Source organism: Perissodus microlepis, chromosome 7 (assembly GCF_051167445.1).
Source record: "Perissodus microlepis isolate ML-2025 ecotype Zambia chromosome 7, ASM5116744v1, whole genome shotgun sequence".
NCBI lineage: Eukaryota > Metazoa > Chordata > Actinopteri > Cichliformes > Cichlidae > Perissodus > Perissodus microlepis.
This window is the reverse complement of record NC_140467.1, coordinates 34,577,493-34,600,272: the sequence shown is the minus strand read 5'-3', so window position 1 is coordinate 34,600,272 and position 22,780 is coordinate 34,577,493. Positions and strand designations below refer to the sequence as shown.

At 37.4% G+C, this 22,780-nt stretch overlaps 1 protein-coding gene across 1 annotated transcript in view; it reads left to right on the top strand.

Moving 5' to 3' along the window:
• The first annotated feature begins 3,812 nt into the window (after positions 1-3,812).
• The window catches only part of LOC146383501 (putative flavin-containing monoamine oxidase A), a 56,474-nt gene continuing 37,506 nt past the window's right edge, over positions 3,813-22,780 (top strand). Inside the window, exons 1-8 of the mRNA XM_084934783.1 lie at positions 3,813-4,072; positions 4,188-4,275; positions 7,222-7,402; positions 7,844-7,958; positions 8,547-8,704; positions 9,607-9,696; positions 15,358-15,442; positions 22,141-22,241. Coding sequence (XP_084790909.1) covers positions 3,955-4,072; positions 4,188-4,275; positions 7,222-7,402; positions 7,844-7,958; positions 8,547-8,704; positions 9,607-9,696; positions 15,358-15,442; positions 22,141-22,241 — 936 coding nt within the window. The 5' untranslated portion in view covers positions 3,813-3,954. The remainder of the gene's footprint in view (positions 4,073-4,187; positions 4,276-7,221; positions 7,403-7,843; positions 7,959-8,546; positions 8,705-9,606; positions 9,697-15,357; positions 15,443-22,140; positions 22,242-22,780) is intronic.

Genomic DNA, 22,780 nt, shown 5'->3' with positions numbered 1-22,780 from the left:
AGTAAGTACCAGTATGATAATATGCTATTTATGCAGAATAGTTTCCAGATAGATACAGAGTAGTTCCCTAGTACGCTGTTATATGGTTGGTGAGATGTTGCGTTGGTACTGCTGCAATAGAAATTACTGGAAATTTAATCTGACTGATGGTTTTGATTGGTAGGGTACAGTTCACTGGACACTTAAACATGTAAAGTTTAAAAGGAAATGATAAGGTCTATGAGATATTAATGTCTAAATCTCTACAAAAAGTTGTAGAAAATGTTTGCAATAAGTTGCACAAAATTTGCATCCACACTAGTCTTCCTATATTATTCCATAGAGCTCTGAGTGACGTGGACATGGGTTGCAGGAAGCCTGTAAAGGAGAATGAAGAGGAGGACAGATTTAAAACACAGAGTGGAGGCTGATTGGCTCAAACAAGGCAGGCAAGAAGATGATTGGACAAGTGTTGACAGTATTAAGTTTGACAGGAAGGGAAAGGAGTAGTGAAGTAAAGAGTAGACTAGGAGCCAAACACCCAGGAATAGACTAGCCTTTTATTGTCATTGCACATGTGCAACGCAATTATGGAATAAAAAGGAGGTGAAAGATGAATGATTGCAGATCTTCCTTTTTAAACTCACACATAATCTTCATTAAATGAACTATAACCATTTGGGGAATACATATTTTTTCTCATCAACCAGTGGCCACTAGACCTGTGTGATTGAGGCATTCTTCACTTGACCCTCACCAGTGTTGGTCAAGTTACTTGAAAAAAGTAATCAGTAACTAATTACTGTTTACTTCCCCCAAAGAGTAATCCCGTTACTTTACTGACTACTTATTTTCAAAAGTAATTAATTACTTAGTTACTTAGTTACTTTTTAAAAACACGATTTACAACCTGAATAGGTGATAAAGCAATAGATCTGTCAACCCAATTCTACTTTTTCTACATAATCCATCATACAAAATGTAATCAAATGGAAAAGTCTCTTTTTTTAAAACTTGTTTTATCCGTTTTAATCTTTTAACTTTATGCATCAAGCAAAAATTAAATTATATGCAACATTCTCTGACTTGAAGAAATTAGTTTAACATTTAAACCTATTTTCTGCACATTCCAGCACATAAAATAAAATATTTTTTGTGTTTACACTCAGTCTTTCAAATAGATGCAAGTAAAACACAGCAGAAAGTAAATAAAATCAAAGACTAGCGGTCCTGTTGCTCTATTTTCACCTGTAAAGCAGGAGTTGGGTAGGCGGAGGTTTACCCTGGTGCAGGTGTGGCGCAGCGGTCAGTGGAAGAATCCGCGAGTTTCTCTGTGAATTTCCCATTACGTCGTTGCGCACTCGGAGCTTGTTTAGGGGTTTTTTTCGGTGTAAAAAGAAGTTTTCTTCCCACGCACAACGGACGCTAATGTTTTTGTCACTTTTTATGGAATCAAACTAAGTAAGGTCAGTACTTCCACGCTTTAAACGCTGCACGCTCATACTCTCTCCCGCACTCGATATATGATCCATTGTTGATCTGCACACAGCTGTCGTCACGAACATACGTCACTGTCATGAGACATTCTCGCAAAAAAATCACGGTTTTAGTAACGCAGTAACGCAGCGTTCCTACGGGAAAGTAACGGTAATCTAATTACCGTTTTTGCAATAGTAATCCCTTACTTTACTCGTTACTTGAAAAAAGTAATCAGATTACAGTAACGCGTTACTTCTCTGACCCTCACATATCCAAAGTTACTGTCAGGTAGTTAATGATCAAAAAAACAAGACGAGCGATTTACCGTCACCATATTACATCTCTGTTCAGTTTCCTGTTGCTCTAGTGTCATCTACACTGTGATACCCAGTGGCTATATTAAAATAAAGTTGGTTACTTTTTTCTGTTTCAGTTGTCAAACTATTTGAACTAATTATAAAACATGATTAAGCGAACAGTAACAACATTAAGATAAAGCCATTGACAGCATCTCTGATGTCTATCAATTCATCAAATTAAACGCTGCCCTATCAAAGGCCACGCAACCCTTGATCCTTTGTTTTTGTTTGAGCCATTAATTTGAAAATGCTACACAGTGACAAACTAATCTGCAATTTTTGTTCACACACTTCTAACTATTTTGAAAAGGGGTCAGTTTTAGTTAAGAGGAATTTTTGTCTGGACAGATGGCTGAAAAATGTAAAAAAATAAAAAATAAAATAAAATAAAAAATAAAGATTTTAGAATATCAGTGTACATAGTTAAAGTTATTCTGCAACATTATTATGTGAAGTGATGAGGACATCCTGTCTTTTGTTAACCTGTTTGGTAAGGGAGTGAAAAGAGGCAAAGAGGAACCTTAATTTACATTTGTTAGGCACACAGAAACATCTCTAAACAAATGCTTGTCATCTGCTGTAGATACAAATAAATGTTTGTTCTGGGTCTTTTTATTGTCTGGGTAATTTTGTTGTCTTGGAATGAAAACAACTGAAATAAAAACGTGTGGAATAAAGCCATTAGAACTGTTCATTTATTTGCTCATTGTTCCAGTCTTCTGAGAACTTGCTTTAAGACAGCAGTGATCATTCTGACCACAAAATAAAATTAAAAGGAAAATAAAGAACTGCCATAAAAATAAAAGCAAACGATGTGCCAGATTTTTGGTTTTGGCTAAGTAATTAGAAACTCTGAACACCTCCATATGAGGTTTGGCACAAATGGAGACAGATGGACTCAAAGACATAAGATCCAAACCAGAACAAGAGGAATTTTCATTGTTTGTACAGGCATGCAAGCCCTTCTTGTTCCACACACTTGTTGGTATGGTTTTCACTTGCTGTGCCTCAGAAGTCATTTTTAAGCAGTCCTTTTTATTGCATAATGATCTGAACGTCCTTGTCATTTTAACTAAGAAAAGAGACTCAGAAAGAATCAGGTTTTATTTCATAACAAACCGTAAAAGTTGCAGAGTACACCGTTGTGCCCTCGACCTGACTGAATTTTCTTTACTCGTTTATTTTTCACACTGAGAACGGCTTCAAAGCCTGTACACATTTATATGGAGATAATACAGTTAGACCCGCAGGTTTTTGGACAATGACTCAGTTTTTGTGATTTTGCCTTTGTACACCAGCACAGTGGATTTTAAATCCAACAATCAAGATGTAATTGAAGTATCAACTTTAATGTTTAATTCAAGGGTTGTAACAAATGCACTGCATTATCTGTTTACAGATCATGTCCATTTTTATACTCAGGCCCCCATTTTCAGAGACTCCAAACTAATTGGTCAAACTAATACAAGGATTATTTTTATTAAGTGGATGAAAATCCTTCTTAGTCTGTGTCTGACTGAAGTCTAGAACCCATGGACATCCCCAAATATTACTGTGCTTCCTCCTTTGAAATGTTCTGCTTGGACTTCATTGCAGCTGCTTTCAGCTGCTGCTTGTTTGTGGGACTCTCTCCCTTCAGTTTTGTCTCCAGCAACTGGGTGAAGTCTTATCCAGTCTTCTTATCTATTCTTCTCCAAGTTCAAAGTTACATTTTATTTGCATAATATTGCTCTTGCTCTATAGTGCCAATTCTCCTTCTGATTTACAACTGATTACTCCATTCTCTGTATGTATATATGTATGTATGTTTGAATGTTCCAAGATTCATATTTGAAAATTTGCCTAAATTTTTCCAAGGTCTTACAAAGATGTTATATCTGACAATGTCTCTACTGTTCAAGAATCAAACGCCTCTCTTGGCTTTATTTGCTGGAATTTGCACAGCCGATTCTTTGCCAACTAGGTCACAAGCTCACTTGTTCACAGTTCCAAAGTGCACTATTATGAAAGCCACCCAGGCTTTGCAAGATAAGATAACCTAATTGATACAGAGAAGAAAAGGGAATACAGGCTGGATTTGAGTGTCTGAATCCTCAGTTTACCGGCACACGCTAAGTTGGCACTAAAGAAAGTGACTATGACTGCGGAAATTTGGGACGTTATAGTTGTTGGTGCTGGACTTTCTGGACTGAGTGCAGCTCATTGGCTTAAAAAAAGGGACGCCAGTATGAAAATACTGATTCTGGAAGGGAAAGGTTTGTGAAATTTCATGCTATTTAAAGGCAACTGGTAACTTGTAATGTAGAATTATATAATGAAGCAAAAATTATTGCACCGTTATAACAGAATTATGACTGTTGTGTCATGCAGATCGGGTAGGAGGGCGCACAGTGACTGCCAAGTTACCAGGAGCCAACGGTGTTGATTGCTGGGACCTTGGAGGGCAGTGGGTAGGAAGGTAATGTTGATCAAATAAATACATTAATACTGAAGGTAGAAACAGAAATGCAGTAGAATTACAGTAAACATGACTCAAATGCAAATGTGTTATTCTGGAAAAAGGGGAGACGTTTCGACTGAGTCACTGGGATTTGGAAGATTACCCAGAATATGAAGACCTTAGCTAAACAAATGAAATTTATCCACAATAATTGCAACAGATTGTTGCCTATTGTTGAATGGCCTAGTTGTACAATGATTACCACTGACACCTGACAGCACAGACAATGACAAATGCTGGCTGAATGAGAGCTGGGACTGACTCCAGCTTCCCATGATCATGTAAAGAATAATACATGTGAATATATGTGAATGCATTGCTTACGGAAACATTATCTTTACGGCACAGACAGAGCATTTAGATTATGATGTTGTTAACACAGGCAGCTAAAGTACTGGCAGATACCCACTTATAAGAAAACCCTTGGATAGGATTGGTTGATGTGAATGAGGTTACTTGATACCATTTATGTAATGCAATGTAATACTGAGATTACAGGGTTAAAGTCCCAGAGAAACTAGACGCAAAGTGTGTATTGCAGGATTTCTTAGCAGTATTCTTACAGTCTACTACTGAACATTTATCTAGAACAACAATTACAACATTTATCTATCTACAAATAAACAGCTACCTAGAAAAAAAAAACTAGCATTATGCAGGGTTTCAAGGCTTCTCTCTCTCTCTCTCTCTAGATATATATATAGATATATATATATAGTTATAGATATGGATATAGATATATCGATAGAGTGTGAAAACATGAGTGTGAAAACTTTGATGCCATTGTGAGTGTGATCAAATGTAAGTAAAGTGAAATGTAGGATTCTTTTTTATTAAAGAACCTTAGGATGAAAACAGCAACGAATTTTGTTCACTCAAATTTAGCTTTTCTTTGCTCAAAATAAATTTCTCCTCAAAATGCAACACTTGCACCTGCAAACTTTTTTTTACATGCGCTCAAATTTTTTTTACATGCGCTCAGAATAGTGGCACAAAAATAACGCCATAAATGTGTTCTATTCAATTGGAGTTGCTTGTAGGTCTAAATGTAACATAATGCACTGACTTTTACATAATTTCTTCTTTAGTTTTACTAATCACTCAAACCACTTAATTACAAGTCACACTTTAATTACATATTCATACAGCACTTTATTCTATAAATGTTAAGAAACTGATGCACCTCTGTGGACTGTGGCATGAATGTGGAGACTCGCATAGGCACAGAGAGAACATGCATGTGCAAAGCCCCAGCCAGGATTTTAACCAGAAATCCTGCAGCTCTGTACTGCTCTATTGCAGAGTTTGTGTCTGTGTCAAGGCACCCTTTACCCTCTGTTCCTTACATGCAATATATATGATCACTCCTTTGTTGTTTTACCATTTCACTGTTTTGAGGTTCCTCAGTGATCCTTCAAAGACCAACAAGCGGTGGGCACACAGACAATTCTTGACAGTGTCAAGGTCCCCTTAACCTCTGTCACCACTGTGGCATAAAACATGCACACAGACACATAGTGTCACAGTTTCAAGATTCCCTAAAACCACAATTTTCCTTGATTTAACTCACACTACTGATGGATCTTAAATTCATCCCAACCAACCTTCAGGTTAGAGCAGGTCATCTACTCATCGGAAAGTTGGCTGTTCGATTCCTGGCTTCCCCTAGTCTGCATGCCAAATATCCTTGGGCAAGATACTAACCCCAAATTGCTCCATTGGAGTATGAATGTGTGTGTGCATGTTAGTTAGAAAGCACTAAGAAAAAATGTGCTTGTGCGAATGGATGTGAATGGGTGAATGCGCAAGTTGTGTGAAGCGCTTTGTGCTCAGAAGAGTAGAAAAGCGCTATATAAGAACCAGTCCATTTACCGATACGGATCAAGTTTGACCTGGAACAGTCTCAGCTTACACAATAGAGGCTGTACAAAACTAAAATATTTTTAAACATTTTCATAATTGTGTATTTTGTGTCCAAATAAGTAATCAACTTTTAGACTAAAAGAAATCACACTTTGGGCTATCAAATGTCAAAAATGGGCCAAAATCGACCAAAACAACATGTAAGGTTTAAATTCAACAGCCAGTATTTCTCAAACTTGCGTCATCTGAATTCAGTGTTTGATCAGTGATATTGCTGAGAATGATTTTAAATAATCAACTCATATGGTTACATGCAGTCTCTACTTTAAATCAATTCAATCTAGTTTTATTCATAAAGCACCACTTTCAGCACACATGCTGAAACTTTACAATGAACAGAAAAGACCAGGACCCAGAAAAGCTGCCAACTTCCTTGGATTCTGATCTGGACAGAGGTAAAGAAGGAAACTCACCTGTTGTTTCATCTCTAGAAATCCTCTGGGGTAAACAAAAAAGCGGGACCCTCTGACTAATTATCGGCGGACAGCTCTAAAGATAGCACCCATTAGTGAAAATAAAATAAGTGGTTTGCACATATGCAGAGGTAACATTATTGCTGGACAAAAGATGCAGACTCTGGAGCAACATTTACTGCCAATCAATCAATATTGATATTATTTCAATGCCAAGCAACATTCTACAAGCATTACAAATACATGGCTCCACACTAAAAGGTCAAGACGGCAAATGATTCTCAGCTCTCAGAATATGAAGTTATTACAATTTCAGCTAATAAAACTAGAATTTCGTTGTTACTTAGTTTAGAAATGTGAGCTTGAAACTACAGCCCAACATCGGTTAAGTGAGTCACAGAACACATGAAAACATCTGAACTCTGAGAAGTGAAACGTAGAACCTTGTAGAAGTTTGAGGTCTACTTCTATACAAACAGTAAACATGACATTTGGACCATGTATTAGCAGAAAACTTCACAGTAAAGACAAAAACAATGGTTTTAAAACAGCATGCTTTCTCTTACAGTACTCAAACGCACGTCTTGAAGCTCATAAAAGAGCTGGGCTTAGAAGTCTACCCACAGTTCAATATGGGCAGAAAGGTGCACCACATGGGTGGGCCAACTTCCAAAGTTCGCACTTACAAGACCAGCATTCCTGTTCTGTCCCCTGTGGTGCTAATGGACTTCACCCAGATCCTGTGGAAGGTGAGACTTGCACAGTAACATTCTATCGTTAGCACTTTGCCCAGTCAGAGTAGAAGGATCTGGAAATACTACAGTTCCAATCTATGATGTTTGGTTTGATTTCTTGTATACCAAACATATATTTAAAAATTAACTTTATTATCCAATAAAAATGTAAAAGTTTCAAATCAATATGGTAATGATACTTTGTTTTCTGTTTTTGGATTTATAGGACAAAAGTGCATTTATCACACAGCAAAGTACCAGAAAATCTTGAGTCCAAGATAAATGGTTAGAGTACCAGTAGGAAGAATATACTGTGGGGAACATTGCACTGGCAAAATCATATTTGGCAGCCTTGAGCTATTCTTCTGTTATTATCTCTATCAATGGGATACTTTTGGTTCACAGTGGTGAACCATCATGTGTGGGTGTGATGTGGTGATTTTCCTCTGCATTCAGATTGACAGACTGTGCGCAACAGTATGCGTCCAGGATCCCTCAAAGACTCCAAATGCTGAAGAACTGGACAGCATGACGCTGCACACGTACATTGAGAAACACGCTTGGACTGCAGGTCAGTTTAAAGAGTACCTTTAACCTACTCATCGCCTCAATCTTTCTCAAGCAAACAAGTCGAGCTCCTCTGGTGAGACTCCAGAGATTCAAGTTTGAGTTCCTCATATCTCATCTTCAAAAAGTAGAAAACAAGATTAGGAAAGAAAATAGTTTCCACTGCAGATAAATGTACCAATAAAATATGTGCAAGAATTTGCTCACAATGATGCATGCGAGCATAATGGTGGCATGGAACCGTGCTTTAATCCTTTGGGAATCTCCCGTCAGAAAATCTGGCATGCATTTGTCAAGATATTGCATTGTGGGTGCTGCATAGATTATTAATGATTAAATTCTTTACGCCAAATCAAATGACTCACTGCATCAGATTCATTGAGAGAAAACTAAAAAAGGCATCTACATTTGACAGGATAATTGCAGAAGCGATAATTACCATCCTCTCAGGTAGCTCTTTCATGTAGCAAGCTGCATTTTTGACAGTGTACTCTGTGTTGGTTAGCTCATAACAATTTTATACTGTCATTGTAGGAAAATGTGTATTATTATCGCATGTGTGAAGTCTATAGTATGTATTATTCCATGACAGAACTAAAAGAGGAAATCGGGCTGTGTAGCAGGTCTGTCTTTGGAATTGAGCCATCCCAGATGTCTTTCCTATTCTTCCTGATGTATGCTACAGCTGCTGGAGGGCTACTGAAGCTGCTGGAGAGCACTCCAGGTTGTGCTCAAGAGTTCAAGATAAAGGTACATACCTATTATCATTCCCCACACTCAATATTGTTGGCACAAGTGCTTTTTCAAAACTTCAGGCCACACTGACCTTTTTATTTATTTCTTTTCTATTAAACTTAGCACCTCCCATTCCATGTCCCAAAAATCCCACTGCCTCCCTTTGTCCTCGAAATATTGATTCGCATTTAAAGCCGCAGTCTTGTATTGGATTTTTCCACTTTTTAGTCCTCTGGAAGCATAAAACTTGTGTGATCCATTTTTGTGTTATTGCTTCAGAAACTTCTCTCCCTCCCAACAATGGTCATGTGTAAAAATGGGCTGAGAGCCAAAAAAGGGGCATAAAAACTAATCGACAAAAGAAGGCCTTTGGCTAAATGGTGCAAAGTGCTTGATTTTTAAACCTATGTTTTAGCACACTTCCTGCACTTGTTATCATCTGGAGCCGTTTTATTTTAATTGCATCCTCACTATGGCCTGGAATGAGTACCGCAGCATCACTGAACACGACACGGCACCAAATGTGAACTGAAAAAAGTGTTTCAACTTAACAGAAACTTATTCCTGTGGTATTTTATGTTTTTTCCTTCCTCTCGACCTCAGCACTTATTTGTGTGCATGTATCATTATCACTTATTTGTTGTTTTATTCTCTACTTAAGCAGCTGTGAACATTTGCTCATATTTTGTTTTACACTGGTGCAAAAACCCCCAAAACAAAACAAAACAAAAACCTACCTGAAGTCAGTTTTCTGGCTTATGAAGACTAACCAGGAAACTTTTCCTAGAAATACACTTGAGAGCAATGCAAATTGAAATGTATAGAAAAATCGATCACTTGCAGGGGTCAAGTATTTCGTTAATTAATAATAATAGTTTTTAAGCACACCTTGAAGTCTAATATCTGCCTCTCCACAGGGAGGCACCCAACAGCTTTCAGAGTGTCTGGCAGACCGTGTCGGATGGAAGAATGTCTGGCTGGGTTGTGCTGTGACAGCCATATGGCAGGTAGGGTACAGTAACGGCTCACTCAGGGATTGATGAGGCGCGACACAGAGATAACAGCTTCCTCAGTAGGGAAACAGGCTGTCTCATGTGAAGGCCCTGTCTGTTCTGCTTGAATGTCTCCTTTATCCACAGCTGAGAGACTAAGAGGGCTCCATGTAAATGCAGTGCTTCTCATCAATATATTTTCTTATTTGAAGAAAAAAAAAAAAACAACCCACCCATAGCTACAGCCATCAACTTTGACACAAAATCTGTGCAGACATAAATATTCTACAAATATTTACTTTGAACAAAAACAAAAATAAAAGAAACACTTCACGTCTCTGAACCACAACTCATAGTCCCCTTCAGGTTGGATGACTATATATGCCTTTCCACACTCCGGGCTGTTTGTTCTCATTTTCACGCCCAACGCTCCCTCAACCTTTCTCAGTTATCACGGCTCTCATTAGTACCCGGTTATCTGCCTGGCCTGGGAGTCACAGTTGCCACAGTTTACACGCAGTAACCAAAATGTTCTGCATGCTCTGTTAGTTCACTCTTTGGTGATTTTTACAGTTCAGTTGCTCGAGTTGTGTTTTATTTACATTTCCCTAGAAACCCTGATCCACCTGTGAAGTAGTCAAACTCGAACGTCAAGGAAGGTGGTAGGGAAGCAGACTACGCAGACATTTCAGGTTTCCAGACGTGAGCAATTTATTTACAGTGAACTTAATTTAATGTGTAACTTAACAAAACTTTCCCACAAAGCAACTCAATTAACAAACCTCAACAGAACATGGATCTGGTAACACAGCTCACCTCTCCTCTCTCATCTGAATCTGGTAGAGACTGGCTTTAAATAGGGCCATCAGTTTCCTTTCAATTAGCCCAAGCAGTACCACTCACTTGAACTGAGGGATCTAAAACTCTACACAGATGATTAAAAAGACACAAAACGTCACACTTCTAATTGGCACATTTACACAACTAAATGGCTGTATTAACGAAAAGAAAAAGATTCAACAAGTCCCTTTAAACCTTAACACAAACAAAAGGAAGCATTTCTATGGACAAAGAAACACCTCCACTTCGTTCGACCTGCTGATGTCATGTGTGACATCATCAGGACTTTAAAATGAGGAAATGCTAGGCAGACGTTTCCCCACACCTGACCCTCATGAAGACTGCAAAGAAAAAGCATTATAAGTATGAACAAATTACTTAATCTGTAACATAATAAAATATAAAGAAACATGTAACTGAGTATTTGCCTTAATTTGCAGAATGTTTGATTTGCCGGCAATAGAACGCTTACACAAACAAACCCGGGATAGTGAGTGCAGCAATGTTACTTGACAAATAGCAAATCATAGCAAATAAATAGAAACAGAATAATGTGCATAATGTGCAAAAAAAAAGGTCAACACATATGGGACAAATGGAGAGCATTGCAACTGCTCATCCACTTTGTCACACCAGCCCTCATTTCTTTGGATTTTGCTTCCAAGAAGCCAGACTTTCTTGTCATTTTTCAAAGTGGTCTTGAAAGATTGTTCTCCAGGCTTTGTAACGGTCTTTCAAAGTTTTTGCTTTGAAGATTGGTGGCTTTTTCACTCTTTTCCAGTCCAGTCCTTGTAATCATGAATCATTTAAGCATAGAAAGTGCACATAGCGGGTGTGATTTATTTTATTTTCAACTTTAATTTATGTATTTTATCTTATTCTTTCCCAGTTAAATTTACCCTTCATTCTAATTTGTTGTTGTACAGTTATTTCATTTTTAACTTTAATTTTTATATTTTATTTTATTCCTTCCTAGTTAAATTGACCCTTTTTAATTTTCACATTTATTTCCTATCTTATTCATAGCATTTTTTTTTTGTTTCTTTAGGTCACGAGCAGTTGTGTAAGCATTTCACTGCATATCATACTGTGTATGACTGTGTATGTGACAAATAAAATTTGAATTTGAATTTGATGAACCACCGTCTCTAAACATAACAGACAACTTAGCAAAGAACCAATCTTAAATTGTACCTTTAGGCACTGTGACACTAGCAGCCTGTCGCAAAAATACAATTTGTTCCCTTTTTTTTGTTGAAACTATGAAAAATGGCAAATGTAACACAGTTTGACAGACATTATTTTTGCACCAACAAGTTTATTCCTAAAGACTTATTAGCTGACAAATCCTGGCATGATTTGCAGTGTTAGAAAACCTAGAAAACTGCTGGACAAGAGAAGAAGTGGAAGACCTTAAAAAAAAACTCTCTACAGCAGATGAACAGCATCTGAAAGTCATGCCCTCTTAATAGATATAGGGAAACATTCCAGCAAAGACCTGACACAGGACCTGAGAGATGCATCTGGCCCTCCAGGTGTTCTATCTACTGTTCACTGAAGCCTCATCAGAAGTTCTCAATGGAGGCAATGTCAAGAAGCCATTCATAAGGAACAGAAAAGCTGGTTTACACAAGGAATGGACTGAAAACATCACCATTTGAAAAACATGTGATTGCCGATGGCATCACTTTTCAGCATGAAAATAATCCCAAACACATTGCCAATGCAGTAAAAACACATCTACTGTAAACAGAAAAACACAATGGGACACAATCAGGCATGGATTGGCCTCCCCAGAGCCTAGACTTCAACATAACTGAAGCAGTGTGGGATCATCTTTACTGAGAATGGAATAAAAGGTAACCAACATCCAAAGAACAAAGGAACCTGCACTTTTATTTATCTTTTTGTAAAGATCTTCACAGACATACAAAAATCTTAAATTATGTTGTCTTTCATTGCAAATTTACTTCTTACAGACAAAAAATTTAAAAAGCTGCTCAAGAAAGAGGTTTTTTAATAAGTGTCTAAAGTAAAACAATCAAATGAAAAATATACTCAGTCCTGATAAATATTAATTACTTAGAAAATATCTAAAGGTAAAACTGTATCATTTATGAAGTAAATGGTCACAAAAAGGCAATAGTGTGTACTAGCACAGACTGGGTGAAAGACGGGGCACACCCTTGACATTTTGCCAGCCTATCAAAGCACTAACACGTATTGACAGACAAACACATTCACACTGACATTCACAGCTACGGGCAATTGGGAGTTTTCACTTCACTTAAGATGAAGCAAAGCACAGAAAGGAAACAAATACAGGCTTAAGAAGCTCAAAATACTTCACACAGAGATGTCCCATTTGGTGAGGCTGTGATAACACTCAGGAACCTTTTGCCGACAGGCATATGGCCTTGCCAAAAACAAAACAAAAAAATAAGAAAAAGATATCAGAAAATAAAAACACAATAACAACTGCACGTGTTATCCAGCTGTAACTCTGGGAGTTATGCCTTCGTGAAGCATGGACACAAACGAATTAAGAGTACTACTAAGGACCAGGTACAAATGCTCACTTCTTAATCAAAATGCCAAGAGTTTAAAATAAAACTCACTGATTAAAAATACATGAGCACTGCTTTGCAGTTAGAGGTCAACCTCTTTGCCTGGAGAGTTAGGTGCACAAGTGAAAGTCATTGTTATTTTTCTTTCTCACACAGTGCAGACATTCTGTTCTTTCTAACGTTCGCTGAGAATGATTATTTTACACCTAAATGCAGTTGAAATCAAAGCACAGCCATTATCTCTAACTTATGTGTCTGGTGACTCCGTCAGATGCCATCTGAAGTTATAAAATCGGACCAGCTTCAATTTAAGGGATTGAAAAAAAATATTGCTTTACCTGCTGAGAAATTAAAGCCATTTTTATATGCAGACACCGACTTTCAGTGATTCAAATGTAATTGGACAATTGACTCAAAAGCTGCTTCATAGAGAGGTATGGGCTATAACTTTGTTACTTCTTCATACATTAAGCAGGTAAAGAGGTCTGGAGATGATTCCAAGTGGGGCATTTGCATTTGAAAACTGTTTCTGTGAACCCACAGAAAGCGGTCAAAGGACCTCTCAATGTCACTGAAACAAGCCATTCTAACAAATCCATCAGGAAGATAGCAGGGACATTTTGATGGCTCCACGATAAAGAAAGACCCTTTACAACATCCAGAGGAGAACACTCTGCAGGGGGTATGCGCATCATTATCCAAGCCTGTCATTAAGCAATAAGTAACTCAGAGTCATTCTGAATTTTTTATTAACAACATGTAAAGCGCAACATGGCTACAGGCTCCTGCATATATAAGCTACTGAGACCTGTTTTTTGCGGTCAGCCTCTCTAATCATCTGATCTGGGTCTTATATTTTAAGGAAAAAGACAACCACACAGTTGAGGTTTCAACTCCTAAACTTTGGAGTACCCCATCAGATTTACACAATCAGTGGTTTCTTTTACAAGCTGCTGAAAACTCTTTTTAATAGCTTGTCTTATCCTTAATCATTATTCTATTATTTTTGGCTATAACTGACATCTAATTTCACCTATGCTTGTGAAAGTATGTAGGAATAAATGGAAGACCATATGTTTGATATGACACGATATGTTTATCCAAAATGTGAAGCACTTTGTAACTCTGTGCTTTAAACAGTGCCACAAATAAAAGGTTGTTGTTCGTTTCTTAGGGATTAAGAGGGTAACTAAAAACCAGGTGCTGTTAATCAAAAGCATTTGATTAACTGATAATCAGTATGTGTGACCACCTCTATAAAAGCTTTGTGTTAACACAATACCACAATTTTCCAAGTTGTGAACATCCAGCAAATTAAGGTCACTGCCACTTACAGAAACAGCAAAAAAACAAAATAGTGAAAAAAAAAAACAACCCAAAAAACAAAGAGCTACATCTCAGATCTTTAGATGTAAATGTCTACATAACTTCCTACTTCTGATAGTTTGACACTGCCTCTACCTCCATAAACCACCGTTTAAAAGTTGTTTTAAGTTTGTAGCAGTTAGAAAACTGTCAGTCAAAACTGAGACTGGTGAGTGAAACTATAGCATGTGATTAACATCATTTTTATGCTCAAAGCATTCAGTTATCCCCTCTGCCATTATCGATGTAGTCATCATGATGCTGGGAATGGCCAATACCATTAGACTATGAGGATAGAGCTAACTACTCAAAGCAACTTTGCAATGATCGGCTGTGACCCCACCCTCCTAAAGTAGAAATAGACCATAAACAAGACAGAAGAATTACCACAATCCCCTTACTACAGGATTTTCTTTTAATGTGCTGTAAAGTAATGCACATGCTTTTATATACTGTATTCCTAGTCTCGCTGACCACTCTGTGTAATCCAGACTTTTCTTCATTTAAAAAGATCTCTAAAAGCACATTAGTGGAATACTTAATGAACACAGACAAGTAAATATGATTTATCATTTAACAACTCTCCTCATAACTCATTCTCCAAGGACTACGGTTCACTTAATGTAACAAATATATACAACACATATATAACAAGATGATTATGTAATGTGGCTTAATGGAAAGCAAAACCCCAGAAGTTAACCGTGGTGGGAAAAAAAAGGTAATTCAACAGAACAAAGGGACAAACAACTGAGGGCAAGTAACTTCATTTTGTGTATACTGTATTGGTAATAAATTATATCCAAAATCGATCAAAGAAGTAACCTAAAACAGCTCTACCATATCAAACAAAATGAAATTTAGTTTTTAAAATAAAACTGTATTCCTGTTTGTGTTTAAACAGGATGCTGAGTGGGCCAGGGTGATGACTGCTACAGACACCTTCTTGTGCAGAGCTGTGATTGTCACCTGCCCCCCTCATTTGGCAGGTCAGTGTGCGTCTCCCACCACTGTCAACTTGCTAAATGAAATTCTCAGTGATGCAGAAGGCAAATATCCTTCTCTCTCATCTGTCTGTCAAATGTGGCAAACTGTCCATCCATGCAGATAAATATACGATTTTCCTAAATCTTCTTCAGCTCTAGAGTGTGGCAGCCACTTTGGCTGAAGTACACTCAGGTCTCCAGCTCATGGACTGCCTGGATTAGATTCTGAACCACAGCAAATGTTAAAGCCAAAACTTTAACTGGAGTCTAACATGACTTACAACCATTAGCTGTGGGAAGTTGAAAGTGGCAAAGATGCCATTACCAACCTTTCTAAATTCAAGTTACCAAAGCAGGGAATGCTTTACATATTTTGGACTGTTTGTAATAAGCTTTAACTGAACCAAAATTCAAAGGAAAGCAATGCTATAAAATTATTTTTACAGCCAGGTGATTTGTTTACTCGTGGCTGTCTGACAATATATGGGGATTTTTCTCAACCCTTGATTTATTTTCCTCATATGGAAATAGAGATACCTGCACCCCAGCATCTAATCAGCTACAGTGGAAAATTGTGTTGATGTTGATTGGGATTTGGATTTGATTTCTGCCTTCCAGCTGGTGCTTGTCATGTGTAGGACACACATCAAGGGTGGAGTTGATGCAGGTTGAAGTTGTGACTGGAAGCACACTTGGTTTTGCCAGGTTTGGAAAGGGCTGAAGCTAAATCCGAAGTGCAGGCTTATACTGAGTCTGTTCCTATTTGTACTAAGCTGGCAAAAGATCTGTCACTCAAAGCCTCATAGTCAGAGCCATGGACCAAAGCCAGGATCCTTAATGAGACAGGTCTGAGAGCAATGTTGAATTATGCAGCATGGATTGCTCTGGCAGTGCCACACTTTGGCCCTAAATCAGTGTGGGGAGGTTGACAGGGACTCTTGAAAGCCAAAGTCAACCCAGTGATTGAGACGACACCTCTCCCAAAAGAAGTTGGGTGTAAATTTAACAAAGGTTTGCAGCTTAAAGTCCTCTTTGTGACATGTTTCAGTTTGAATTTTCTGGGAACTGGGTAAACATGGGCAGCTTTGTGATTTGTGGGTGTGAGAAAGAACAAGACAGGTGGGATTGACGATAAAGACGAAATGATACCAAGTCTCTCTTTGACGGCTGAAGTCTAAAATTATATTTGCTGTATGCACTGCACCTCAATTCTGTCTCTTTTACAGATTTTTGGTGCTGACATTTCAAACGAATTGTAAAGTCACTGGAGTAATGGGCAGCTGGTTACAAAATGTGACCCCCCAAACTTTCCGAGTCTACAGGATGCCTGGCATCAAGATGTGCCACTATATTCACACACACCAGGATTTGTTTTCTAATACATCATCTTAGACCTGTTCCTGGCTCCTGTATTTACCTCCCTGTTCATCCATCCATCTTTTGTAATGAGTCCCGTCAGGTTTTTTTTTCTTTTTGATAGCCCTTCTTTCACTCATGTTCATGATTTATGAACTGTTTTGTCACACAGCATATTGAGATTGCTATGCATAAAAATGATGAATGTGGAATTAGGATCTGTTGCCATGTGTTAATTTTAAAATGTGGACACGTAAAATATTTGGATGTTTTTCTTGGCAAATAGTTTATAGGTTAGTATGTTTATAGAATCTGAGACTAGATACGATTAAGATAAAAATCCTGAAAAGCATTTTCAAATTTCTGTTTGTTTGTTTGTTTTTTAATATAATGCAATTAAGCATACCATCCAATATTCAGCAACAGTTACAGAGAGCTTTGCAGCTGCTAAATTAGCATTTAGTTTCACATCGTATTACTGTTTCTCATTTCAGGAAGCTCTTAGTAGAACATGCTGTGAGTGCACACGTTTGTGTGGGCTTGTCTGTGTGTATTTATTTTGAAAGCGGTGAAGCTAAAGTTCTCAAAGACTGCAAACTCACAGTACCTGAGTATAGTGGGATGCATATCTCGTGCAGGAGGAGCTGCTCTAATTAGAAGAGGCTTGGGCAATGGTGAGGAAATGTGCCATTCAGGTCTGGTTTACACTAGTAGAAAAATGGGTAAACAGTGCATTAGCAATGATTTTGACAACTTACACTGCATGAGTCAGGATTCTAGGTCAGTATCTGCTGTGCTGTGAATGAAACTAATGGAGCCTAATTTAGGGATTAAACATGAAGTGGGAGCTAAAGTGATTGTGAAGATAATTAACGCACTGTGATTTTTATCTTGCTGAGTTTAAACTCAGTGGAAATAAATTTCACTCTCTCTTTATATTTTACATCTCTCCTGATGAGTAATATAGCAAGTGTTGAAGAACAGACAATCATAGCTATAATTTTGCAAACCTTCATTGACCAATGGATAATTGTTATGGAAAATTTGGTCTCCTGGAAGGCTAAACCATGGTCGATATGAGCTTTTGTCATTGGAGACTGATCGTTACTGGATTTTTTTTTTTTTTTTAGGTCAGTAGGGATGTTAGTTTTTGAAAGATAAAAATGGTGACATAAAAAAGGGTCTGAAATGACCATTTAACAAACTACATTTTTGGGGGGTTAAACCTGATCATTAAAAAGCTGTGGTTAGTCCTTTGCATCCAAACAAATAGAAATGGTCACTGAGGCTTTAATGCACTGTGTGTGCAGTGTAGCTTGATTGTATTTAACTGATACAGTATAATCAAATCGTTTTGTTTTTTTTTAATGAAATCACCTCATCTCAAACATGCCATTCTTCATTTCTGAGCATTTTCAGCTGCCATGCCTTTATTGTGGTGGTAAAATATTCAGTGCTACAATAAATAATAGATAAAACTTGTCTGTATGGGCACTGCATAGTATGCATTTTAAAGGTATGATGGGATAACATCAGCAAACAACACTATACTGTAGTTGCCCTGAACAGCCCTGTAGTAATAGTCGTGCAGTCAAACAGTAATACTAAATATCAAGTTGTTGCCCAGATAAGAGATTACTGCATAAAAGTATGTCTTAATTAGCTTCTCATTTCTATTCAGAAACTGTAAGGCATGGTTTCCTGGCACTAAAATTAGTAGTCAAGATTACAGTCAGGTATTCAGAAGCAATTAAAAGTCATTCAATATTAAAGCATAGTTAAATTAATTAGTAAACAAATTGCTTTGGACTCAGAGGTCATTGTCCTCAAGTCCACTTTTGCTTAGACCAACAGCAAAACTCGAACAGTGGTGTAGGTATGGATGGGGGAGGGTGTATATGTCGACTACTGCGCCTTCAATTTCAATAAGTGTCAAGGGGATGCATAGGTAATTCAATAAAGGGTCTGTGCTGTAACATGGCCATAGATACAGACCTCCATCTTTAACATTTTGTTTAAGTGGTTGATGAAGAGTGCTGCCCATCTCTAATGGCCTTGCAGATTTATGATAGTAGCGACTGCTATTTCTTTGGTATTCATTTGTCATTATTACCTGTATCTTTTAAATTAGCTCTGGGTATGGATACCTCCCCAGGATTATGGCCAGAACTGTGTTTTTTTTCCTCCTTTGTTTCAATCAAACAGCTGACACATTAATTTATTTTTCTATTTTCAGATGCAATTATCTTAGCCAGTTACCTGGCAAGAAGGTGTGTGTGTTACTATTTTTTTTTTCCTTTTCTCCACAGCAGGTTGCTGAGGCTTACGCTGTGGACTGCTCTGTTGTTTTTGTGAGGATGGAAATGATTATCTTTTACAGCTTACAAAAAGACAGCCGGAACTTTTCATACTTTTTAAAGGATTTTTTTTTGCACCACTCCTCATAAATTGCCATTCAGAAGCTGCATCTCTGAATCATCACCCCTTTGATGTTATGTCTTGATTTGAGTGGCTTTTCAAGTTTCACTTTCCTCATCCTTCTAACAGTCAAAGACACTGAAAGTGCCAGTACTGTATGCTGTGCTAAAAATTCAGAGTGAAAAAGTAATGGAAATTTTGAGGCCTTAGTTGCCGAAGGCAACCGCAGATGTGACTTCCAGGTCACATCCAGAAGAAATTGAGAAAGTGTGGTTACTGTTGTCCAGGATTCACAAAAATTAAGTCAGAGAGGATCAAATGCCAGAAATTTTTTAAAAGGAAGGACATGAAATGAAGACAGACAGAATGACGATGAAAAATTGAAAGGAAACCACCACAGTATCCTCAGATGTCAGAATATTAAGGGTCAGGAACAAACATTTGTGCAGATAGCTTGGATGCTATGAGATGCTCTTGAACTTGGCACTGTTTTGCATAGATGACAGTGTAATGCAAAAAAAAAGAGGCTGATGAGCTGTCAAATTAGAGTGCTTCAGAGGACGGTAGATGAGGATGGTGTCAGCATACTAGAGGGAAATTTTTCTCCATGTCTGGTCCAAATGTAAATCTTCTGACCTTCAACTGCAACTTTCACTTGTCAAACTAAAGAAGGGGTTCTTTCACTCAAACAGTTTAGGATACTAATTAGCATCATGGCTAAGGCTAAGGTTCTTATCATTCTAAATTGAAACTGTCTTTATGAGTTGAATATTATTTAGATCACTGAATAGATGTAACACATGTCAAATTTTAAAAGGTCCATGCAGTCAAATAGAAATGATAATGTGAGGACAATGACTATCCGATCAAAACTAAAAATACTGTCAGCCCTTGAGTGTTGGACCCAGTGAGGAACCAAGAGACTATCATTGCCTTCCCATTTATTTAGTACTACTAAAAATGTGAATATGCTACATTTGCACAAACATCATCACTTCTATTAAGGTTTAATAAAAAAAAAAAAAGTGTGTTACTTTCTCAGTTGCTAGGCTGTGCAATTTAAAGGGCTGCTATCCCAACAGTGTACAATTAAATGCTTTAGAGCAGCGGTCCCCAACCCCCGGGCCTCGGACCGGTACCGGTCCGTGAGTCGTTTGGTACCAGGCCGCGAGAGTTGAGGCTCAGGTGTGAAATGTATGGTTTTCAGGGTTTTTATCGGTTTTCAGCGTTGTTTTGTTATCGTTTTTATCGTTAACTCGGTTTTCCTGGGTCTTTTCACGTGTGTTATGAATAAATCTTCTTTTTTCGGTACCGGTACTAGTTTTATTTTGTTGTATTTATCCGCGACACCTTAAAGGCCGGTCCGTGAAAATAATGTCGGGCATAAACCGGTCCGTGGCGCAAAAAAGGTTGGGGACCGCTGCTCTAGAGTGAAGGATATTTTGTTATTGTCAAAGTGGCTTTTTCACTTCTATATCAGACAGGGAAAATCATCAGTATTTATCCTGTGTATATACTGAAATCTGTGCTCTCAAAGCTTTATGATTTAACCCACCTTTTCAGAAGATGCCAAAAACAAGGGGACCTCAACAGTAAAAAGAACAGAAATTATCGGATACCTTAAAAAGATAAGACAACAGTGTTATTTTTCTTTCTGCTGCAAATAGCTGATGGCCGTCTCAAATAGGAAAATTTGCTTGCACTCGCTCATGTTTATGTAAGTGCATAAATTGCCATTGCATTGTTCCTATTTTATACTTTTACCTATGTCGCCTTGATTTGACTGTGATTTTGAGTTGCGGTAGCAAAGTTCCACAAAAGTGTCACAACACATTAGCATATTTATGAGTGGATGATAGTGTTTTCACTGCACTTTTGTGTCATGCCAGTGCATGTTGTATTTACTTATCTGCAATTCAACAGCTGTCTGACAGAAATGTGGTAAAAGACATCCCTTGCCATCAACTTAGCAATGCATGGTGTCAAAAATAGTATTATGGATAGATACCACTTGACAGGTCTTATGTCATGTGTACAGTGCCGTCAATTGAATGTCTAGGTGCCCATGTCAAATTAGTTTTGAGCCACTTATCATGTCACTGTTTTTCAATTATACTGCTTCAAGCTCATAAATTTTGTTCTGCATTGAGGGCATTATTTTGAGGTTGCTGACAGGCCCTTGACGGTTTCAAAATGATGTTTCACATCTTCCAGTGGTTCATTCGTTAAAAGCCTGGCTTCTAGCCAGATGTTGGTTCACTTGCCAGGACAAGCACAGAAACAGCTTGCCTTCTCTTTATGCGTGACATACACTAACTCTAACGGTACTGATGAAGTTACTTGACTGCCTTCACATCAGTGAGATTGAGCTTTAACAGATGTAAGCACTGTGATTAGTACTCTGAAGCCAAGCAGCAGAGAGAGTTGTAGTAGGTCATGGCGATTTATTTAGAAGGTCATTAATGCTAGTCAGTGATTAAAGATAAAGCCTGATCAATAGAAGGATTAGCTCCTGAGTTCTGTCTTAACTTTAGTTCCTTTACTCTGTGTTTCAAAAGAAAAAAAAAACAAAAAAAGTAGACTAGTCCTATGTGTTATAGTATGGTTTATAGTAAAGCGCATGAAGTAAGATCAGTGAAGGTGATGCACTAGAGGGCAGTTTTTGGGGCAGCTGTCAGTAAGGAGGTAGAACAGGTTGGCAAAATGTCCCAGGCTGAGATGCTGAACCCCAAGCTGCACATGATGCAGTGTGAGTGTGTGAATATCAAGTTGAAAGCATTAGGACATAGAAAAAAAGCAACTCTATGAATGTGTGAGTGAATAAGGCTTGGAATAAAAAAAGTGCCAAAATAGATATGAAAACCACTCTGTTTATTTAAGTACTAGTCCAGATTAAGATTCATGGTTTACCTTTGTTTTCCCACCAGCAAAGATCAACTACCAACCAGCCCTGCCCAGCCAGAGAGAATTCCTTACTCAGAACATGCCTGTGGGTCATATGATAAAATTCATTATTACCTACAAAACGGTAAGTAAAAAAAAAAGACAAGAACACACAGAAGCAATGTTTATATGATTAAGGTTATGATGATCTAATCAAGAAGCATATGTTTTAAATGATAACTCTTTTCCCTTCAAATCTGTTGAGCCAAAGTTACATATAATTCACTCCAATTAATTTGGTAGTTACCACATTTAAGACTGATTGGCTGTGGTCGATAATGAAGTTGGTTGTAGATTAAAAAGGTTTTATGTGACATATACACACATATATATATATATATATATATATATATATATATACATATACATATATATATATATATATACATATACATATACATATATATATATATATACATATATACATATATATATATATATACATATATATATATATATATATATATATACACACACACACATATATATATATATATATATATATATATATATATATATATATATATATATACATATATATATACACACACACACACACACACACACACACACACACATATATATATATATATATATATATATATTATACTAAATATAGTATAC